Source organism: Dendronephthya gigantea, unplaced genomic scaffold (genome assembly GCF_004324835.1).
Source record: "Dendronephthya gigantea isolate DGI-Jeju-01 unplaced genomic scaffold, DenGig_1.0 000019F, whole genome shotgun sequence".
NCBI classification, from domain to species: Eukaryota; Metazoa; Cnidaria; class Anthozoa; order Malacalcyonacea; family Nephtheidae; genus Dendronephthya; species Dendronephthya gigantea.
The window spans coordinates 1,909,722-1,931,438 of record NW_021163029.1 but is presented as its reverse complement, the minus strand read 5'-3'; the positions used below and the strand labels follow the sequence as shown (position 1 = coordinate 1,931,438).

The following is a 21,717-nucleotide window of genomic DNA, read 5'->3' as shown; positions in this document are numbered from 1 at the left end:
TTTGTTCTTGTCGTTTGTCAAATTTGCTGACAAAACCAATACATGAACGGACACTGGTCCCTCAACATCAGCTGGCAGCTGAATTATTATTCCAGTTCACGTTTTCATATTGCATCCATCTTGGCACACCTTATTTGTAAATTTGCCATTTGAAATTTGCCGTTTCCTTGTGCTGGAATGCTGCCGGAATGGAAACTAAGATATCCTGGTCTTTAATAAAGTCCAAGCTCTTCTGCTTTTTGAGTTTGTGCTTTCTTTTCTCGCATTGTACTGTTGCTATCAGCCCCAGGCCAGGTATAAACTTGACATTTTATCGCAAGGGCCGAAAACAAAAATAATATAAAATAGTAGATGAAAATAGCAGATAAAAAAGATGTATAACCGTATAATTTCAATGTACAGAATACCTTTTTATTTCACATGAGCATTAATATATAGTTTAGTTATGCTTAGTTTTTTCATGATAATATACAAATTATATTTATTTATTAGAAAACTAATATTATTTACACACATTTGTGAACAAATTTGAACGTAAATATCAAGGAATAGGTATAAATTCTGTGTAAATAACTAACCCGTTCACTAATGACTGACAATATAAATATTCAGGTGTGTCTCGCTAAACACTTTCCGTTATCAAGGGCATCAAGGGCTAGAATAAATCAATTATTTAATAGATGCGTCCTCTTCATTATTAGAAGGAAAATCAGTGAAAATAGTTTTTTGTGAGAAGTATATCGATTATAGCTGACTGTAAGTATACGAGACTCTTATTGGACACGGTCGGTTGTACAAAGGCTGGATACCGTTATTTCTGTTTACGGATACTGCTGTTTTCGGCTGTAAAAAATGCTTGAAAAGCAATAAAACTATATAGAAATGGAGCAAATAATTAGTCAATATACAGAAAATCTCTAATTTAAAAACTAAAGTCTAAAGACTGAGTTATATATAAGAGCGATATAAATCCGGTGTTATCCAGCTTTCGTACGATCGCACCGATAATATTTGCCAAAACCCGCTATTCAATTCTGTGGTTGCACAAACACAGATAAGATGAAAAGTTTTAAGTTTATTCTTTCTTGGAACCAAGAAGCAGTATATATGTGACACCGACATTCACGGCTGAACATATGTAAAATCTATCTTACCTAGGCCTATATGTGAATGCGTGTATAATATAGCTATACAATACTATTGCAAAAATGCAATGTTTAAATATCCGCGTACACGCACATTGTGCATTAATTTACATCATTCAAAAATGGCCGGCACATTTTCAATGATTATTTTCGTTACTGAGTTAATGGGTCCCATAGCACTCAAAGATGCAACGGCTGATGAAGCCCAGATGAGATTGGGTCCGAAGACAATTGCCAAGTTTGAAGCGTTCATTTTGTTAAAGTCAGAGTTGTTCATCACCTGCATGACAATAGAGAGGAATTGTGAAACTATGCACTGATTTCATAATATATACTGCATGGTTATAGCAACTATACTTATCGAAATCGAAGCAAGAATATATGAACTCTATAGAAAGGGTCTGAGTAGATTTTAAGGACCGTCCGCCATGCAGGCTAGGGTCTGAGTGATTGTGTGTTGCAATGGCTAGGAATAGAAACTTATTACAAAGCAATTCTGCTTGAGTGCAAACAAAATTTGAAAACGAGGCGGGCAATGTAATTTACTGGTTGTGGGATGGTTTTCATTGCTCGAGAACAAATTCGTGAATCACATATTCAGTCTGCATATAAGCTACGTGCAATCAAACATAAAGTCGTGGGTTGGCAGCAGTGAAGCCTGTTTTAGTAAAATTTTCCCTTATTTTGGGTTTGCGGAGGTGTAGTTGCTAACTTCTTTTCTCGCCCTCTGGCAGAGTTTCCACAACGCAAGAAAATTTCCTTGCAATTGGCAACCACAAGGAAACGAGGGATCTATTTTGATAGAATATTTTATCAAAAGATCTTTGTTTCTCTCTTTTGTCATTGCCATCCCCCTATGAGGACAGTCATATGCAAGTAAATTGAGGAAACACTGGTGTGTTGCAGCTGACTGGATATAGTATTTTTTACAGATTTTCTTCGGGTGCTAGGGAGAAACAAGATTCCTAAAACTGAAAACTATTTGGGTAGAAATATCAGGCGCAAATACAGTATATAAACAATTAAATTAGTTCACGAGCTTTATTTCAAGTTTTTCCTGTACGTTTCAGGCAATGCAATAGGAGACAAATTACAACAAAGAATAGTTTAATATAGAAATAATTGACAGACGTATTTCAGTTTGAGAACCCAGAATAAACAGTTTACAAACCTGAACTAAGAACTCCATCAGATACTTCAACACCAAGTAATTCTGTCGTGGTAGAGAACCTCTAAGAACTCGTCTCACCTCTCCTACTTTCTCTTCGTCAGATAAACCTGTGTGCAAAATATTGGGGGTAAAACGTCGATTTTTTTGTTGTGGAAAATGTTTGACATCACAAGAGCACTGCTTGTAATTGCAGGCAAGTAGGAGTTATAATCTCCATTATCAATTTATGAATATTCACTTTCACTATTAAATGTTAAAATTTACAGGGGGACAACCTATTCTTCGTGCAACGTTGAAGCTATAGAATAATGTAATAAGAAGCCGTTTCGTAAAGTAAGTTCCATGTATGTATTCTCGTAAAGTGTAGTTCCATGCATTCTCGTAAAGTGTAAGTTCCATGCATTCTCGTAAAGCGTAAGTTCCATGCATTCTCGTAAAGTGTAGTTCCATGCATTCTCGCAAAGTGTAAGTTCCATGCATTCTCGTAAAGTGTAGTTCCATGCATTCTCGTAAAGTGTAGTTCCATGCATTCCCGTAGAGTGTAGATCCATGCATTATCGTAAAGTGTAGATTCATGCATTCTCGTAAAGTGTAGTTCCATGCATTCTAGTAAAGTGTAGTTCCATGCATTCTTGTAAAGTGTAGTTCCATGCATTCTCGTAAAGTGTAGACTCATGCGTTCGCGTAAAGTGTAGTTCCATGCATTCTCGTAAGGTGTAGCTTCATGGGTTCGCGTAAAGTGTAGTTCCATGCATTCTCGTAAGGTGTATAGTGTCGGTAATTGCATGTGGATGCTGCTTTCCATGCAGATTCACTTATCTACAATTATGCTTGGTTGAAAGTTGCACTAGACAGCAACATCTTGTCTCTATTTTTGCAAATGTCTCGGACTATGGCAATTGAATATACTAACGTAAATTTTATACAGAAACATGCAAGCGAGATACTGTAGCTCATTCTCTACTAGCAATGACTTATTTGAACACATTTTTAGGCCTTTACATACATTAGGTTTAAACTTACCATGTATTCTCATAATATCTTCATATAACTGGAACGTAAGTAGTGGTTCTGGAAGTTCTCGCAAAAACCTCTTTATTAAAACCGCAGCGACGTGAATATCTTCTTCCTCGTTAAATTTCTTAAATTCTCCCTTATTAAATTTCTCTGCGTAGCCTTTAACCACCGAGACATTACCAGAACGTCTGAACAAACCTTCAACTTTTAAACCTTGAGTAAAACAAAATAATCATGCATTTTTAGAAAGACGTCTAAAGACCGATTAAAGTACGATTTTTGCTTCGATTTGATACAGATGTGAAGGGATGGATCATCAATTTGTATAGAAACACTGCGTGTATTTGCTATATTATATACAATTTGATGATATAAGTCCACCATGCAAAATTTCAAAAATATTGTATATATATACAGTATAATAAGTATATTGTTCGGCTGTTTAGAAATCGCAGAAAAATAAATTAATGTGGTCTGAGACTGTTTTTCAAAGTTTATAGTATATAGTCTATAAAACATAGTTTATTATTATGATAAATTACCTGATTCCCTTAGGAATTTAACTGCACATTGTACAACAGTAGGAATGTCGTCGCCAGTGTGTGATCTAATTCTTCAAAAACAGTTTATGAAAAATTAATATTTGGAATAAAGAAAATATACGGTAATTGATTAAGGCTATCTACTACAGCAAGGTGCGGGGTTTTCTAGCGTTCTAAAGTTCGTCTCCATTATACAAGGTTTGCCTTTTTCCTACAGTTGAAAGTTCCAATATCTAACGGAATTGAAAATTCCAATATTTAATTATTTGCCGAAGAAGAGGGGAATATCGCTCAAAAAAAACTGAGGTGAGTAGAGAAAAACAATTGTTTTAGTATGATTAGAAAAAATGATTTTTAAAAAGGGATTCTGTTATAGAAAATTCGTATGTTTTACAAACGTAAACAAATATTTCGACATAGCTTGAACGTCTGTCGTGAAATGATAGGGCTACGTCCATAAAAACACAAATGAAAACGCCTTAACGTTTCACCGTGTATAAACACAAGACTAGAACTATCATCATATAGTCTGACGTAATGAAAAAAACTTTTTATAGGTATTTTATGCTCGGAATGTTTTGCTATACCTTTCCAAGGAAACGCCAAACTGCTGTGTTTCAGGCAGTGATATTTCCAGATCTGTGTGAAACACTGCTGGCGAGTATTTTGGTTTGTATCTCTCTGAGATCTCTTCATCGTGTCTGACAATAAAAACAAGTTGAATTAATGGTCAAATACTCATATAAATTGTACAACAGTTTCATACAACATGTCAAGTAAATTATGTGACAAAATGGTCGCAAAGTTATCAAAATTTATTCTTAGATACATTCAAATCATTTAGTGAATAAACGACATAAGCAAGCAATTCAGAGAGCTTGATCTATAAAACCAGTAAGACGCTTCGTATAGGAAGCAATCAGGGTTTCCACAATAAAAGGAAATTCCCTTCCAAATGAAAACCACGAGGGAGGGATCTGTATGATATTTTATCCATTATTTTCAAAAGTTGCTTGTTTTTCTTCTTTGTCATTCCTATCCCCCTATGAGCTAGGACAGCTATTATGCAAATAAATTTTGGAAGCACTGGAAGCGAGGTCAAGCACTGTATATACTACAACTCGCTTTCCTACCTATATTGGAGTGATTTACCACGACTAAAGAGCACGTGGAAAAGGCGAATAAATGCCGCGATGCGTCGTCTATATACGAACATGCAACGCAATTCTTTCGCCATTTTCACGCCGTCTTTGACGTTCACGTCCTCGTACTAAATCTGTTTCAAACACAACACCACAATGGTCACTTGGACATAGTGTTTCCAAACACACAAATTAACGGCCGAGATAAGTCCGTCGGTCAAAATGACCGCTCCACTTCATTTTAGTTTTTATGAATACTACGATAACAATGTATTTACTTTTTAACTACTTCGGGAATATCAAGCTGTGGTAAATGTAAATATTCCTCCAAATCCGCCAAACGATTTGCGTACACAACCTTTTGTGAAAACTTTGCACTGCAAAGAAAGTGATTTCTAACATGAAACTTATGTTGGGGTAAAATCTATATAAGGTGGCTTGTTAGTTATTAAGACAATGTGCACCCCCTCCCCATTCTTATGAAAAATATGTTGCTCTCCTAATCCGAGAAGAAGATGTTACGACCTAATTTGACTAACGCCTGTATTCAAAAAGCTCACTCACACTGTTTGAGTGTGACATAGAAATTTTGTTATTACAGTTCAATTTGAAAGTTCTTTCTTAGTCAATGAATATTGATTTTAAGGAAGTAAAACATTGAAAATCAAGCTATTGCCATGGAAAAGATATAAGAAGAATGAGATCTCACACTCAATGCGTTTGAGTGTGAATGAGCTTTTAGAATACAGGCGTAAATACAATTGTAGCTAAATTTACAAACCTTTATCAACTTTATGTTTATAGTTCAGGCGACATCACATACATATATATTTCTTGATCACCGAGTCTTTAAATATTATCCTCATATCTCTCTTTTTACAGGTTATTAAAATTATAAACTTAATCTGAATTATTTTAGGTAGCGAACCATAATATCGGGAACGAGGTTGACTATCTCTCTATTCCCTCTAAATTACATTCTAAATTACAGTAGATATTTAATATAATTACAGTATAACTGAGCACTCACCTTATAAACTGTTTTAAGACATTCCATATAACTTTTATGAATCCCGTTGGATGGACGATAAATAAAGCTTTTAAATTTTTCTTGTACCTAAAAACGAGATTTTATTGGGATTTTTTTGCAAAAAAAGGCGAAATATGGAAAAACAATGTGGGTCTGAACGACAAAGAAGCAGGGGTGGATCCAGCACTAGTGTACAAATTTGCATTACAAAACAGAGTTGTTATTTTTAGAAGTTTTCTTGTGTCATGCAAATTAGTGCATTAGTGCTGGATCCACTCCTGCAAGGATGAACTAATGGTTAAGGAAACCGAGCCTTCTGAAGTCTTCCAAACTAAAGTCGTGTTTACACTATACTGTATGTAGGAGCAAAGGCCTGGCCTAAGTCCAGAAAATCTAGGCCGCTGGAACCATAAGAATCGCCCAGCGTTGAAAACATGTAAAGATGCACATTAAGAAGGCAGGCTTCCAGGGTATTCTAAAATATTCCTAAAATATCACGTTTTCCACCACAGCATCGCAGCACGAAGTTAGATCGATCAATGCATGGTCGTAGAATTTAGTACTTCATAGAAAGTGGCTAAGACAACATACATTTATATAGTACTAATAGTAGGTGGCGCAACAGGATGTATGTACGTGCAGAGTTGCAAAAAAGCTGCGGGTACGAGGGTACCACCCGGAGGAAGGTTTGCTTTGAATGAGGTTTGTGAGGAAGTTTCAAAGTTGAACACTCTAATTGATCACACGCATGGACCAAAAAACAAATATTTCTTTATGCTGGTTGATACTTGACTCAGTGACACAACGTCATTTTGAGGAAGGTTTTCAAAACTTGAAATCCTACCGGAGGAAGGTTGAACTCTTTTTGCAACTCTGTGCACATGCATGAGACGCTACGCGTGCATGTATTCTATTTACTGAAGTTCTTCCTCAACCTACTTTCTGTCGAGGGCATGATAAACTTGAACAAGCCATGAAATTGATGGTTTATTTTTGCTGTTCAGACCATGATGAAAGTACACAACAGAATAATCATTTTCCACGTATTTATCCAACGTGTACTGCATGTATCTAAAAAATAGTAAACAAACATATTAACAGCAAGGATAAACAAAGAAAAAGAATTAAACGAATAAAATATTATAAAGTAAATAGTCCTTATTGTTGACAAATACGTAATAATAAACTAAAATAATAAAAATAGGAGGGGAATTTACCATACTGGCAAGACGATTATTAAACAATAAATTAAATATACGAATGCGGTACGGAAAATGAACAAATATTCTGTACATTTTTACTTTGATTTTACTCTTAATGGGTTAAATTGTTTCGGTGTTTACTCTTCTGTTTGTTAGCTTGTCAGAGAGGTGACGTCGTTTACTTTTTATTAATTTCAAATTTTTGGCTTGTTCATTTCCAATGTAGCTTACCCTATAGGTAGCCCAGACGTACACGTGCGTCCAGTTTCATATACAGTGTATTGCATTGCAGTCGGAGACGCGTGCTTGCCAGCAATATATAAAACTGGAAACACAGATGGCCTCCTTGGGCCGGTTGTTCAACGCTATCCCCGGGTTAAATCCTAATCCGCGGTTTTAGTTTATGCTTTTGCACAGCTGGACGTTTCAAAAATTTAGAAAATATGACTTCTATTGAGACAGAAAATATTCATGGAAGAATACTCAACTTTTACAAACAAGCGATGAAAAAAATTGATGTAAAGATTTGCGTTAACCCTGCATGGGTTAAATTAACCGTCTTTTGAACAATTGGCCACATAGTAATTACAATAGCTGAGTAAAAAGCAAGGGAGCAAGAATATTTACATAATCATGTAACGAAGTTTACAATACAGGGTGTCCCAAAAAATGTCCCCTCTATTGAAATCAAGCCTTTGTTCGAATCTGATTGCCTTAATATTATGATAAACCCAATTGAAAGCAAGACGCTTTATTTGAATGCCTCAACCTAATGAATATGCTATTTACACACTACTGCGTTGATCATGCATTCAAATTCCAACAAAAGCTTCATTTCAATAGCGGGGACTTTTTTTTGGGACACTCTGTATAAGCAAGTATAGCACAACGAATATTAGCGAAACATACAATAACATCAACAAGTATAAAATTAATATGCAAGCAAAGAAAAATAAAGAAATGGAACAAAATTTACCTAAACAGCTTCTGATGATCAATTTCATTTTTCGGTGGCAACTTGGATGCTGAAAATACGATGGCGATCCTGGCATTTTTGTCATCTCCTGATTAAAAAACAGAACATTAAATGAGAATTAACGTTTTTATAGTTCACTCATTTTTAAAGGAAAAATAAACCGGGGCAGTCATAATGGTTATTACTACCTCCAATGGATAAGATATTATGACGGTCGATATCAGAAAAGTCTTCGCTCATGTTTTGTTCTGGTGGGTCAAGAAGCGGTTCCTCAACTTCGTTTTCTAACTCTATAACGAAATAAGAATTAGTTTGAACTGTCATTCGAATTATTTTCCTCTTAATTTTTAAGAGGATTAAACACGACTTTGAGGATACTGCAGACGTTGCATACACAAATTCTTAGATAGAAAACAAACTATGCAAAGAGCTACAGTACTTTAACTTTCCTGTGGTTATTGCAATCTAGCATAATGCATCAACATTGACTAGATCAGTTTATTACAACCAACCCATGAAGTAACCTACCGCGAGCATTGAACGCGAGCATCGGCGCAGTGAAAGTGGTCAGTCAGCTATACTTATACCTCTAGTTATACACAAGGTCAAAAATCAATATGTACATATAAAATATCAACCTACAACTATTTAAAACTAGATAACGGGAAATCCCCGATGTATCTACCTAGGAATAACCCTAATCATGAATATAAAGTAAGGATTCTAAAGAAAGGGAAATAATATTGCATGGAAACGCAGGTAGTATACATACACATTATAGTTTATTATTGCACCATACTTAACAGCTTACAGTTTTAAGTAGAATTCCCTAGGTGGCAGACGGAACAGATTCTGCAGGTTGACAGCGAGTTTAGAGCAGGCCTTGTTAATGGAATTAAGTTGGCAAGACAACACGACAGTTGCTATGGTTAAGACTCTATAGTTTCATTCATATACGGTATTTGCTGACAAAGAAATCCCCCGCTTACTTTAATTTTTTCCGAAATTCGCCGACGTAGGAAATTCCCCACCACTGTCAGCAACGTACTGATGATTAAACACCGTAGTTCTAGGCCTAGCTATATTAATTTAGGCCAAATAGTAATACAGTTTGAACATGATATATGGTTAACATGAACTAGCAATGTTAACCATAAGTATCTTTAAGACTATAACACACTGAAAAAGTTGAAAATATTTCATTTTTGCCCATAAAATACACGGTTACGGGCCATATATAAAGATTACATTTTAACAACAAAAATCACTCTTCTTTAATAATCCTAAATATTTGTCATCAAATATCCCTATTGTTGAGTACTTGCCTTGCACAATTATCTGTTCTTTAATAACCTTTCACTTTACTCAAAGTCAATCTCATAAAATCCAAAATGTTCATTCACTTTTTAGAGAGACAGTGAGAGTACTCAAATACCGTTTCAGGGAAATCATACTAGCAATTAGCTATATCATTTGTTGCTGATCAATTCAAATCTCAATTTGCATTCAATGGTTCTTCCCATTGTTAAATTTCTGTATTGTTCGTTCTTGGTTCATAATTTGATAGCCTTCCCTGCATGATAAAACTTACTCCTAGTGAATATTCGATATTTTCGAGACCCATCTGATGCAAAACTTGTGGTTTCCTCAATGCTTTAGTCAGATATTTCTGAACGAGCAAAAGTTATAAATGTTTATAAATTGGCCGCCAATAATTTTCAAAGAACCAAGGGAATTTTGCTGTATCATGTAAATTTAGGCCAGTCAGCACTTTTTCTAACTGGGAAAGAGGCTGGCTAATCAAAGGCTGGCTAGTCAAATTTTTTCGGAAAGAATAACGCTGATATAAGCCACTTCTCAATTTCTCCCTGTCATCGCACGGTTGGTAACTCTGTGTTGCACTGGTCATCAGAATATTAATTCATATATATGAGTCATATGCTTTATCACTGTGCTATCAATATTTTTATTGTCATTTTTGTTAGGCCCCAATTACTTGACATCCTAATACACCCCAAAGAAACAATATTATTCTGCAACATATAAACTTCTCATCATGTCAACATAAATACATAATCTAGTAATTCTATACACATCACAAACATTGAAGGTTGGAATGAAAGCCCCATGTTCACATATGTAATTCCCCCTACTGCACTTATAAGTCCCCAATAGATACTAAAATTTTGTTCAATATCTCAAAATTTGCCCATAGATTTACTAAAAAATTTGAACCAGCTTTAATTTATATATACAGTAGGAGGCAAAAGTTTGAGTCCAGTGACTGTATTTCATTGTTTTGGCAGCATACATTAATTTTCTACAGAAAACCTTACCTATAAGTGAACTAGAAAAAAGTAAGTAAGTAAACTGAAAAATACATGCTGTACAACAACTATGAGATGTTATGATATTCATTTAACGTATGTTAATGTGCAAAGATGCATTACATGTGAATGCTTTGTATCCCTCTTTTTTGCTCTTGAAACGGCCTTTATTCTTGCTGGCATAGATTCCATAGGTTTTTTAATGTCGCACGTTCAATACCTTGCCAGCATTCGTTGACCACTTGCCTCAAGTCATCGTCGCTGCTGGGTCTCTGCCTCGCCCTTTTCCCGTTGAAACGGTCCTAGAAATGTTCCATAAGTTTTAGATCTGGAATTTGAGGTGGAAAGCCAGGAGAACGAGATAACCAGAACGAGTTTGCTTCTAAAAGATTTCTGGCACATAGAAGATGTGCATGTGCTTAGGGTGATTATCATGTAGTTAGACGCGCGATTATCTTTGTACCAGATGAAATTCCATGTCCTTGAAGAATCGGATGATACTTTTCCTTGATTAGGATCCTATTATATCTTTCAATATTGCCAAACCCAGCATGACCGAGGCAGCTAAAAGTTTGCTTGAGTAGGATTTAGTTTCTTCGAACCTCTCCAAGGTTAGTTGCATACCACCCTTTGAAATTCTCACTTTTTCTGCGATCTTACGAGGAAAGAATCCTTCAATACTTAATGCAACTATTTGTCCTTGTGCACCATCACTTTGCACTTTTTCCCACCCATCTTGGGCAGTGTAAAGGAATGAGAACTTTATTTTGTTATAATTTAGATCATTAGGACCAAAACAGTGTGCAATTAATATGGTTTATAGTACTGAAACACTAGCACGCATGTCTTTACTCGAATACGCTGCCAGGATTTAATACTGGAATTCTACAACGACTGGACTCAAACTTTTGCCTCCTACTGTATATATAATTATATATATATATAATTATATATATATATATATATATATATATATATATGTATATAAGCTCACTCCAATAAGTGACGGGATGAATTATCTGGTATTTGACTAAATTGCTAACGCAAAGTTCATATATTATTAAGCACATTGCCACGTGTAAGAAAAAGGGGTACCAAAAGACACCAGCAGATTTACTGTATGGTACTTGCCTGCCATTATATACTCATACACATAATACTTATATTATAGTACTAAAGGATTGGTAATTCTTTAAGAATAATCTGACTGCAGTTTGTTAAAACTTAATCATTCAACAAAACATATGTTATAATAAATCTTGGTAACAGTATAATGGTATGTGTTTTTAAATAAAGGCATGTATACATGTACTTACCAATTACATTTGTCACTATACATTTCTATTTAGTTTTGATTATAAACTTACAGCATGAAGATATGATGAAATATGACGATAATAATTGCTCCTAGTTCCGTTACGTAAGTGCATATCTACATACTGATTGTTATTGTCCTGTACCTTACCTTATAAAACTATTCTATATACCGGGCATTTCTGAACCCCTGTGGATAGTATCAGTATCTATTGTCTGATTCAAACTTCAAAGACAAAACTAGGGAAATATGATACTATAATCTAATGGATTTACCTTTTACAACTTCGTCGGTTTCTACCTCAAATTCGCCGAAATCAGGTTCAAAATCTTCGTTAAATATACCGCCACTAGCACCAGCAGAGTTTCTGAGGTCTCTGGAACTTCTGGCTTCCCTCTTTCGAACGTTTAAATCCGCACCAAGCTCACTTTCAGCGCTAATATTTGAAGAGTCATTATCCTCACGGTTCTCCAAACACTCGCACGCGTTTTGCCCATCCTTGTTTGAACGATACTTGACCAATATGGGCTTCGGTGCAACATAGGGTCTACGTCTCAAAGAAGACTTTTTAGGAGACGTCTTGCTTTCCAGGATGTTCGAATCGTGCTCAGTAGCGCATGGCTCGAGGCTTATTTCAACACAATTATCATTCGATTCGGGGGGATATTCGTCTTGAGAAATGCCGACAGACGTTTCTATATGTCTTCCCAAAACCTGTCCGTGTGTTTCGCCGTTATATGAATCAGATACAACACCATTATAATTTGCTAAATCATTCCGCCCGTTCGCCATATTTGAAATATATTCGTTCACAGACTTTCAAATGGGACTTTTTCCGCTTCGAGCATAAATTGCTACGGTTTTTGTTCTCTATGGATCAGTATTGGACCAATTCTCTGCATGAAGTGCAAGAAATTTGAAAATTATACTTGTTTCGATATTATTTTTTGTCATTTTGTTCTGAAATGTCCTGTATTCGCAGCTAAAATTCCTTAATAATAATAGAGGTGTTTCCACTTAAAGAACAGCATTTCCATATTTGGAACTTGGAAGATTCCTTTTTCTAGGCACAATTTCAAATGGCAGAGTCATAGACAAGTGTATTATTTCTATTCTATAATTCTATGGATGGAGTCCAGACGGCTGGCGGTTTTTGAGCACAGAGGCTATATACAGGACAAAACCTGCTGAACTACGCCAATTAATCACAAAATATTTCAATACAATGCCAATGGTCGTGTACCTTCAGATTTACTCACTTTATTTCTGCACTCCCCCACCTAGTTCAATCTTGTTCCTAGTTAGATATTCACGATATCGTGTAAAGCTTACGTCGAAAAATTTCTTTGGAGAGCGCAGAGGACGGATACATGCAATTCAGCAAGGGACATAAAATTGGGATTAATCTAATACGGTAATACCGTACTCGTGTCTGCCTCAGTCCTGGCCTTATAACGAGGTAAGGTGGAAACATTGTAACCAATACATTAGGAGCTAGCTCCCCCAATTAATTTTTTTTATTCACTCCCCCTGCCCATACTTTGGTGTAGTTGGTTACGCCCCTGGATGACATATTTCGTCACAGTTGATTTTTCGCTTTACAAAACCTTGGCAACGTATAAGTCAAAACCTAGCTTAAAGCCAGTTAAAGGCATAAAATCAGCGATTGTGTGGATTGTTCGGTTACAGTTTCAGTTTGAATATACTATTCTAATAATTTTAAGCCAATTTTAGACGCCATACGTTCTTACCACGTACTACTAATTGCTATTAATTGGTTTGCACATGAAAATCACAGCGTCTAGAATTGGCTTTTTACTGTATTGGCTTTATGTACAAGTTACGGCAAATTCGTGATTCATCGTGATTCGTTTTATTGACTAAAACCTCGCCATTTCGTAAGTTGTACAGCTGAACTGAGCGCAACAACTGCTCACATGTGAACCGAAGGTCCGAAGTTAAAATGTGCTTTCACTCTGGCACTGTGGACGGCGATATAAAAATAATCTGGTACGTACGTTTCAGGACTTCAGGTGCCGTGTAACCGATATTAAACCTGACATTTTATCCGTGAAAATGAGCTAGCATTTGTTTAATTTATGTTTTACAAGACGATGGCTGCTAAGAGGCATCATTTATCTACAGGACCGTGACGAATTTCAGCTGCTGTACCAGGTATAAGAATCATCAAATCACGCGGAGGTTCCCAAGTAATACATTTTTTTTCGGTTCACAAAACTCAAATGCTTTTTAGTTCCCAAGGCCTTCAGGAGAGAGCCGGTCACAATTTTCCCCTTCGGGAAAAGGCCTCACCGCAAACTTGGATTTTTTCCAAGTTTTTTCTCTTTTATATTTAAGTAATATAATTTTAAATGGAAAAATCTAGGGAGTACAAACCTAAACATCGGGGCTTGTTTTTTTTACATTCATACAATTTAATTATCTTGAGATTGCAATCAACTTTATGTAATGGATATTAGTCAATCTACTTGCGCATTCAGACAAAAACATCAGGACACGAGCCAGATTTTCCCATCGAAATTTGGTTATCTTCAAAAAATAAATTGTTATTATTTTCCTATCGAAATTTGGTTATCTTAAATTGTTATTATTAATAATTAAATTGAAATGATTAACAAATTCTCTATATGCATAATATACAGTAATTGCTAGTGTAATTGCTATATTATGGTTTTTCATTACGTAGAATCTCATATGTTTCCAAATTCCAAGTGCATGCATTTACGCACGTATAATATAAACGCACGCATTTACGCACGCATTTACGCACGCATTTACGCACGTACAATAATAAAACGTTCTGCGGCCCTGCTTCAAAAAGATTGCCTTTATTAAACAAACATATACATTAGCTACACTTTTGTGCTCCGATATCTTTCTAACTTCCATTTTCACTTTGGTCTGAATGTGAACTGCCAAAAACGCCATCTCTTTGCACTGAAATTCAGGCCAAGCTATAGCCTATATATACCCTCCAGTCCAGTCATGGATAATAAAATCAGTCTTTTAACTATATCTATGCCACAATCAAGTAAAAACCGCAAGTGCAAGCGTGCATGCCTGGCGTAGCCAGCCCGACAATTTAGTCATGCCATGCTAATATTTTGGTGTTCATTGACTGTGAAAACAATGAATTTCTAAAAAAATGAATCAATGATAATAACATAAAATTTGCATAGCATGACTAAATCGTCAGGCTGGCTACGCCACTGGTGCATGGTAAAAAATGAGTTCTGAAGCAAAAGACTGATCATTCAATTATCCATATTCTTTTGGTGTTCTCTGCTATAACGAATACCTCAGATACCTGGACAATATTTCAAGCAGCATTGCCATAGATCGTTTTTTTATTTTAAAATGATACTAGGAAAGTATAATATTATTAGTGGCCAGGAACCACTGATCATATAACATTCGTCATTTGCGTTATAGATACTCAGACACTAGCTTATTAAAAATGTTTACTTATCAATCGAAAGCATTTTATTTTTCTAAGATATGATCGATTCGATCTTTCTGAGATAGTCAAGGAATATTATAGCCAAACTATTGGATAATTTTATCAAACTCTTCTTCTGAATTGCCGAATAATGCCTAATGAACACCTGCTCATATTTGCTCATGGTCTGCCATGAGCCAGAAAAACCTTGCCTCAATAAACATGCATTTCCATCTTCTACATGCAAGGCTGAAAAGATTTTTATTATTGAAAACGCACCAGCTCCAGGGGAGCGTAAAGGAAATCAACGAAAAGAACGTCAAGAGTTTGTTCTTTTTATAGGGCGCTTTACTTTTTTATAGACAGGTCCTGTTCAATTTCCGTACAGACAGTTACTAGTGTCTCGAAGTGTTTAAGAACTCCGCATTTAAATAGATTGTGAATTCGCATTCGCCTCGCAGGCTAGTACGTATAAATGCAGTTTGACCGCTTTATTTTCAACGAAATACTCAGTTTCCATTCAAAATATGACGGTTCGACCAATTTGGAAAGCTATAGGCAAGCGCTTTTCGTAGTTGTGGACAAAATAATATTTTCGAACTTTCAAGCCCTGTAATGGAAAACAGAAAAACGTAATAAACCTACGTCCGAAATAGCCTGAAACCAACAAAACGCACGACAAAAAGTGACTACCACAAAATTGCTGTTCACCTGCGGTTGCGAGATAATATTGAGGAGCGATAAAGAGAAAAAAAAGAGGATGTTGTCCCATGATTAACGCTTTGTTTATATTTTACAGCTAATTTCAATTAAGATATATTTCCAAAAAAAGCTCCCAATCTGGAAGAGCGCAATGAATGATGGTTTATTTAGGCCTATTTAGGCCAAACGTTTGGATATTTTTTATTACAAACCAACCTAGCAAAAGTAAGACCAACAGCGGTTAACATATTTTTAAAATTCTGAGTTCAATTTCGGCTCTTCGTTAATATCGACTGCTAATTGCTTATCAGTTCACTGTTTAACGTTTTGCAAGGACTCGCTTGATTGGTTGAATCAGATGCACATTGCTTATTTAGAGTATAAATATAGTATTGCATGTTGAGTGAGAATAAAGCACAAAAAAATCGTCGATAAAGGAGCTGAGGAGTGAAGTGGACCGTGGACTACAAATTGATGCATATTGAAGGTCCGAAGGGAAAGGTATGTTGTACATTTTTGGTACATTTGACCACGTGGAAGATGAGATAGAAAGTAGACATAACTATAAAATTTGTGCCATAAAGCCCTAAAGGAGTTTTCAATGCAAAGCCTGAAGTGCATACAGGTAAAAGGCAGGATAAATTTTTAACTGATGGATTCTATTAAATTTAGCGATTGGTGATCCCAACTTTCTATCAGATAACAGATGTTCTTTCGTTATAATTTCAACTATATAGTTGACATGCACTAAAACAATCACTTTTGCGTAGCTTTCATGTGAATAATAGTTACACGCACGGGAACAGTCGAATAACGTATTTTATAGGAATGATAGGCAGTGCAGCAGGAATAAAAAAAGGGAGGCCAGGCTTGGCCAAACGTCAGGTTGTAAACTGAACACAGTTGCAGACACTACATGTCAGAACCGAGATGCATGACGATACTTTTTATCATCATGCATATGCATTTGCTAATCTGAGTTTATAAAATGACCGTATACAATGAAGGATATACAGTTCATGTTCAGTACATGCATGAGTTCTTACTCAGGGGGTAGGCGAAATTATTAACCGCAGGGGGGGGCGAGGCAAAAATGAGTTCTCGTTCACTGTCACAAAAGTGCAAGTGAAAGAGACAATCAAGCTACAAACCAGCAGAAATAAAGAGGTTGATATGAGACTTAAAAGGGCCGTTACTAGAATAATCATGAATAATAATACACGTGCAATTTTGATCTAATGACAGATCTTTAGCCGATTTTTTAAAGAGGATCGCATTCGACTCATTGTATAAACATTACAGATTAGGGACAAACACTTATGTTCTGATCAAAAATCGCCCATACAATAAAACGGGGGGTTTCCGACCGGGGTAAATGCAAATATTAGTGTGGATGAAGATGTATATTTTGGGGCCCGCGAGTATAGTCTTCCTGAGGGGTGAAGGGAATCAGGGGATGATATGTATTTCAATGAACTCCTGAGCAAAAAGTAAATAAATTGCATCCGAAAACAGTCTGTTACTATACTGATAAGTTATTTGCGAACTAGAATACAACGTTTGACATGGCTTTGTCATATGACATGGTAATGCAATGCTGGAACGTAGTAAACGAGTTTTAGGCTATGGTGTTTAGTCTATTATAGAATGTGATAGAGAATTATTTCACAGAATTTCGTGGTATATATAAGGTTTTCAGATTGGACAATTTGAAATTGATCATCTCTGTTTGTCAATTGTCATTCTTCTGTTGTATCTCATTGGATTCCGGGAACGAATATTGATTTCTCATGCGCGATATGAATATTTAATGATTGAACAATGTAGAACAGTCTATAGTAGTCCATAGATCGATAGACTCCAAAACTATTTTTGCCATACAGAAATAAGTAGAGATTACCACGACCATTATTATAGGGTATGCGCGGTTAAATGACTTCAATTCATCCTAGACCTCACTTTCATTCGCTTTCTTTCAATACCGCATATAAAAATTAACATAAACTGATTTTATTGACTTGTTCGTTACGTCAATCTTTTATCATATTTCAAAGAAACAGCCTAAAGATACGTACCGTTCAGCTCGATCAAATTTGGTAATAGCAAACGATACTTATCTGCATGTTTTGACTGTGCTTGATTACGATTTGCATACAAAGGTAGTGTTTGCATACTACATTTCAACTATACCGTTCCCCTTTTAGCTTTCAAGCGCGCAATGCGTGACGGTAGTTAATTATAATTTATCAAGCAACTTTGAGTTGCAATATCGCTCTGCTTAGAAGCGATTTTGTTTGTAAGAAAACTTTGCTGATTCTTTTTCTTCTTTGTCAAACTAAATCGCTCCTGATCATGGCCAAATCACAACTCCAATCGACCTTTATAATCAACTACTGTCACGCATTGCGCGCTTGACAGCTAAAATGGGAAAGGTCTATTGCAAATTAATCCTGCGGATGAAAGCCAGGCACTCCGGCTGCATTCTTACAAATTTACTGCTTAATTTGCTCACGGATTTGCTTGCTCTTAACCATCTTACCGGAAATGCCCGAATAAGTCACGAATATGTATGCAGTTTCCACCTCGCGTGTCCACCTTACGGCGACAAAGTTGATACGATCCGGATAAGCTAGATTTCTAATTCCTGCTTGGGAATTGGGAAAACAACGCAAAAAAAGATCTCCTGCTGGTCGTTGGATATCAAATCAAGTGCAAGCATGTATTCTATATTTTTAACATGTCAAACAAACCGCATGTGAACCTTCATCCCCTGCCAATCCCCTGCTAGCCTCACTTGTTTTTCACCTTTATTCATACTACCTTGACTTTGATGCAGGCCAGTGTTTGAAACTATTCAGTTATTTATATAAACTTATACATAATACACATCTACTATTATATACACTTTAGGAAATCGTCGCTAAAACCTATAACTACAAGCGCACCGAAATTGCGCACCGAAAGTGCTTGTATTTCATTGAAATCAATACTCGCATAGACATTTTATCAGCCTCGTGCCCAGGTGCTTTAATAGTAAAATATATAACCTTGCATTCAGTCATTGTATAGAGGTCGGCTGAAAATAGTGAAGCGCGCGGGGGTGCTTGGAGTGGTTTTGACAAAGGTTTTAGCTTCCTCCCAAAACAAAACCATCCCAATTCCCAAGCACCCCCGCGCGCTCGTTTATTTCAAGCTGACTTCTATACAATAACTGAATCGACCGTTACTATTGAAGCGCCTGGGTACGAGGCTGGATTTTGATTATAATTATATTACGAAGACAATGCAAGCGCAGCAATCTTGGTCTTTGCGTTGATCATATGTAAAAAGCCGAGCCACACTCTTTAGTTACACACATTTTATTAATAATTTATGCACTAAAGAATTCATACGGTTAGAGACTTTTCAGTAATATAGTAAAAGCAATTGAAAATAACGTTTTCTTCAAGGACAGTCATATGACAAGAGATTATTGCTTGTGTATGCATGTATGCATATGTTAAACTAATTTCACGTCATTTAAATTTTGCCACTTTAATTATTTTCCTAATTCTTTAATTGAACGTAATTCAAATAATTTCTTACAAACATGCACTGATGTAGAATGAACATTCGGACAAGATTTGTCAATTTGTTCGCAAACTGGTGCGTAATCGTGAAAATAGATTCGATTCTCATAAATATGCTTGGCTTGAACTAAAAACCGTTTAAAAATCTACAAGAGTGAGGCTATGAAATTTTTCTGTGAGGGAGGGCATTTTCCTATTAAGCTAATCCTCATTAAGCTCGTGTATGATGTATTAGCCCACCCTAGCTAGATTGATAAGCTTATGAACTGCTACATAAGAAGAAAAATGGGCGTATAGATATTAACGCATTTGCTGAGGAGCTTATATACAGGGTGTATAAAAAAAAACTGCAAATACCATAATTTGTATGCACGAGATTATACAGGGTGAGTAAAAAAAAACTGACACCTTTGAAATTCAAATTAGTGGCATAGCGGCTGTAATGTGACAAAAGTTGCATAAAATATTTCGTAGGTATACGGAGCGTACTCATATTAATTAACCTAAAACATAAAGTTTGTTCCCATTGGGAGTTAAAATGCATTCTAAGCTCTGTAAATACAAAAGAACAGTTTTATCAAATCGTTTTTGTTGATTGTACATGGGAATTGTCATATTCCAGTCATAAGTTCGCAGCTAATTTGAATTTCAAAGGTGTCAGTTTTTTTTTACTCACCCTGTACATTAGTATTTCAATGACTGTGCAACTATATAATTACGCTTCTGGGATTTGATTCTCTGTTGTTAGCTGAGGCATTCGTATAATCGACCTTATTTTAATTCACTTTGTGTGCTTGTTTTGATAACCCTGGGAAACGTATTTTCAAATCCCAGAAGCGTAATTAGTTGCACAGTCATTGAATTCTAAAGTGCATACAAATTATGGTATTTGCAGTTTTTTTATACACCCTGTATGTTGGAGCTTATATATGTGGATATGTGGAGTGAAGGACTAATAAAATAGTTTTCAGTTTTCTTGGATTGATCGCAGTTAAAGGTGGACCATGACCATGCCCTAACTCCTTTTATAGGCTAGATCGTATTATGCCTTGAAATGTTTATACGTTTCCACTGAAATGGGTCGTGGTCAGTAAGTATCTACCTATATGAACGAGTTTTGCGATTGGCTTTTTGTAAGAATCGTGAACAGTGTTTATGATTCGTTCTTTTAGAAATTAATTTCTATAGTTCATTGTGTTTTATTGCTATCATCAACCAATAGCAGCTTGTTCATATATATAGATACGTAGCTATACCGACCCGTCGTGGTCCGTGGTAGACGAAAATTGAAAATGCAAATGCCATAAATATATATACCCTAGACTGTAAGTCTACTTACATGAAGATTATCAGTATTGCAACAATTGAAGATGCTATTTCTTTGTAAGAAGCAAAAAACAACATTCTTCGAAATTGAAACAACTTTCCACGATAAAACATATCCTCAGGGTTAAGAAGCTTAGGTTGAAAGCTCATTTCCGCATCTGTTTGTCAAAGTCTTTAGCATGTCCTGATTAATTTTTTTAACTGTGTGGACTGATAGAAAAACATACAAGAAACTCGATTCATTTTAAGGCGGTTGAAGTGCGAAACAACTTTAATGGCGGACGTCTAAATGGAATTTGAGAAGTCAAAATTATATGAGGAAAAATGACATTTTATCTATTTTATCTTCCTCATTTTCATTAGAAACCCTAAAAGAGTTTCTAGTTAGTCTCTGGGTCAATATTATTGGAAAATATTTGTAAATATTGATAAAGATCTATACGGGGAATGAAAAAGGGTCAGGATTGTTAAGGCCTTTTTCGTCAAAATTATTATGATGAAGGCGCAGATGTTTCCAGGCAGACGACGGCCCTTAGGTGGAAACGTCGAGAAGTTGTTTTTTATAATATTTTAGGCTGAGCTGCTAATTTGATAAGAAGCTCTTCAGTCAAATCGCTGCTGCACATTTTCTTAAGTATTTTGTGTTGTATATAATTTCTGAATGCGTCGCGCCCCGGGTAGGACATTGCTGTGTAACAGCGAGAAGTATAATAGTGGGTTGAAAGGTGAAAATAACCAGCGTAAATAATGTACACATTGTTCTGTGACCTGGACGAAAAATTCAACTTTTGAC

The 21,717-nt window shown here is 35.8% G+C and overlaps 1 protein-coding gene across 2 annotated transcripts; it reads right to left on the bottom strand.

Annotated features, from left to right (window-relative positions):
* Positions 1–408: 408 nt before the first annotated feature.
* Positions 409–12,850, bottom strand: LOC114521135 (rho GTPase-activating protein 8-like). 2 transcript variants are annotated; one of them, XM_028541546.1, is made up of 11 exons: positions 12,143–12,850; positions 8,414–8,515; positions 8,226–8,313; positions 6,987–7,118; positions 6,048–6,134; positions 5,296–5,394; positions 4,463–4,576; positions 3,876–3,946; positions 3,340–3,546; positions 2,317–2,423; positions 409–1,425 (listed from the first exon to the last, which is right to left on the bottom strand). In XM_028541546.1, the coding sequence occupies exons 1-11, from the start codon at positions 12,657–12,659 to the stop codon at positions 1,258–1,260; spliced, it is 1,692 nt and encodes a 563-aa protein (XP_028397347.1). In that variant the 5' UTR covers positions 12,660–12,850; the 3' UTR covers positions 409–1,257. The 2 variants fall into 2 exon arrangements, with proteins under 2 accessions (XP_028397347.1, XP_028397348.1); XM_028541547.1 differs by lacking the exon at positions 12,143–12,850 and adding an exon at positions 8,754–8,801.
* Between the last annotated feature and the right edge of the window lie 8,867 nt (positions 12,851–21,717).

What these genes read in the sequence shown, in the direction of transcription:
- LOC114521135 (XM_028541546.1), bottom strand. Translation starts at nt 12,659, where the DNA reads ATGGCGAACGGGCGGAATGATTTAGCAAATTATAATGGTGTTGTATCT. An exon ending in GATCATCAGAAGCTGTTTAG is followed by an intron (nt 7,119 to 8,225) that starts GTAAATTTTGTT and finishes ACTATTTTTTAG; the next exon opens with ATACATGCAGTACACGTTGG. An exon ending in ATTCCCGAAGTAGTTAAAAA is followed by an intron (nt 4,577 to 5,295) that starts GTAAATACATTG and finishes TTTTATTGTCAG; the next exon opens with ACACGATGAAGAGATCTCAG.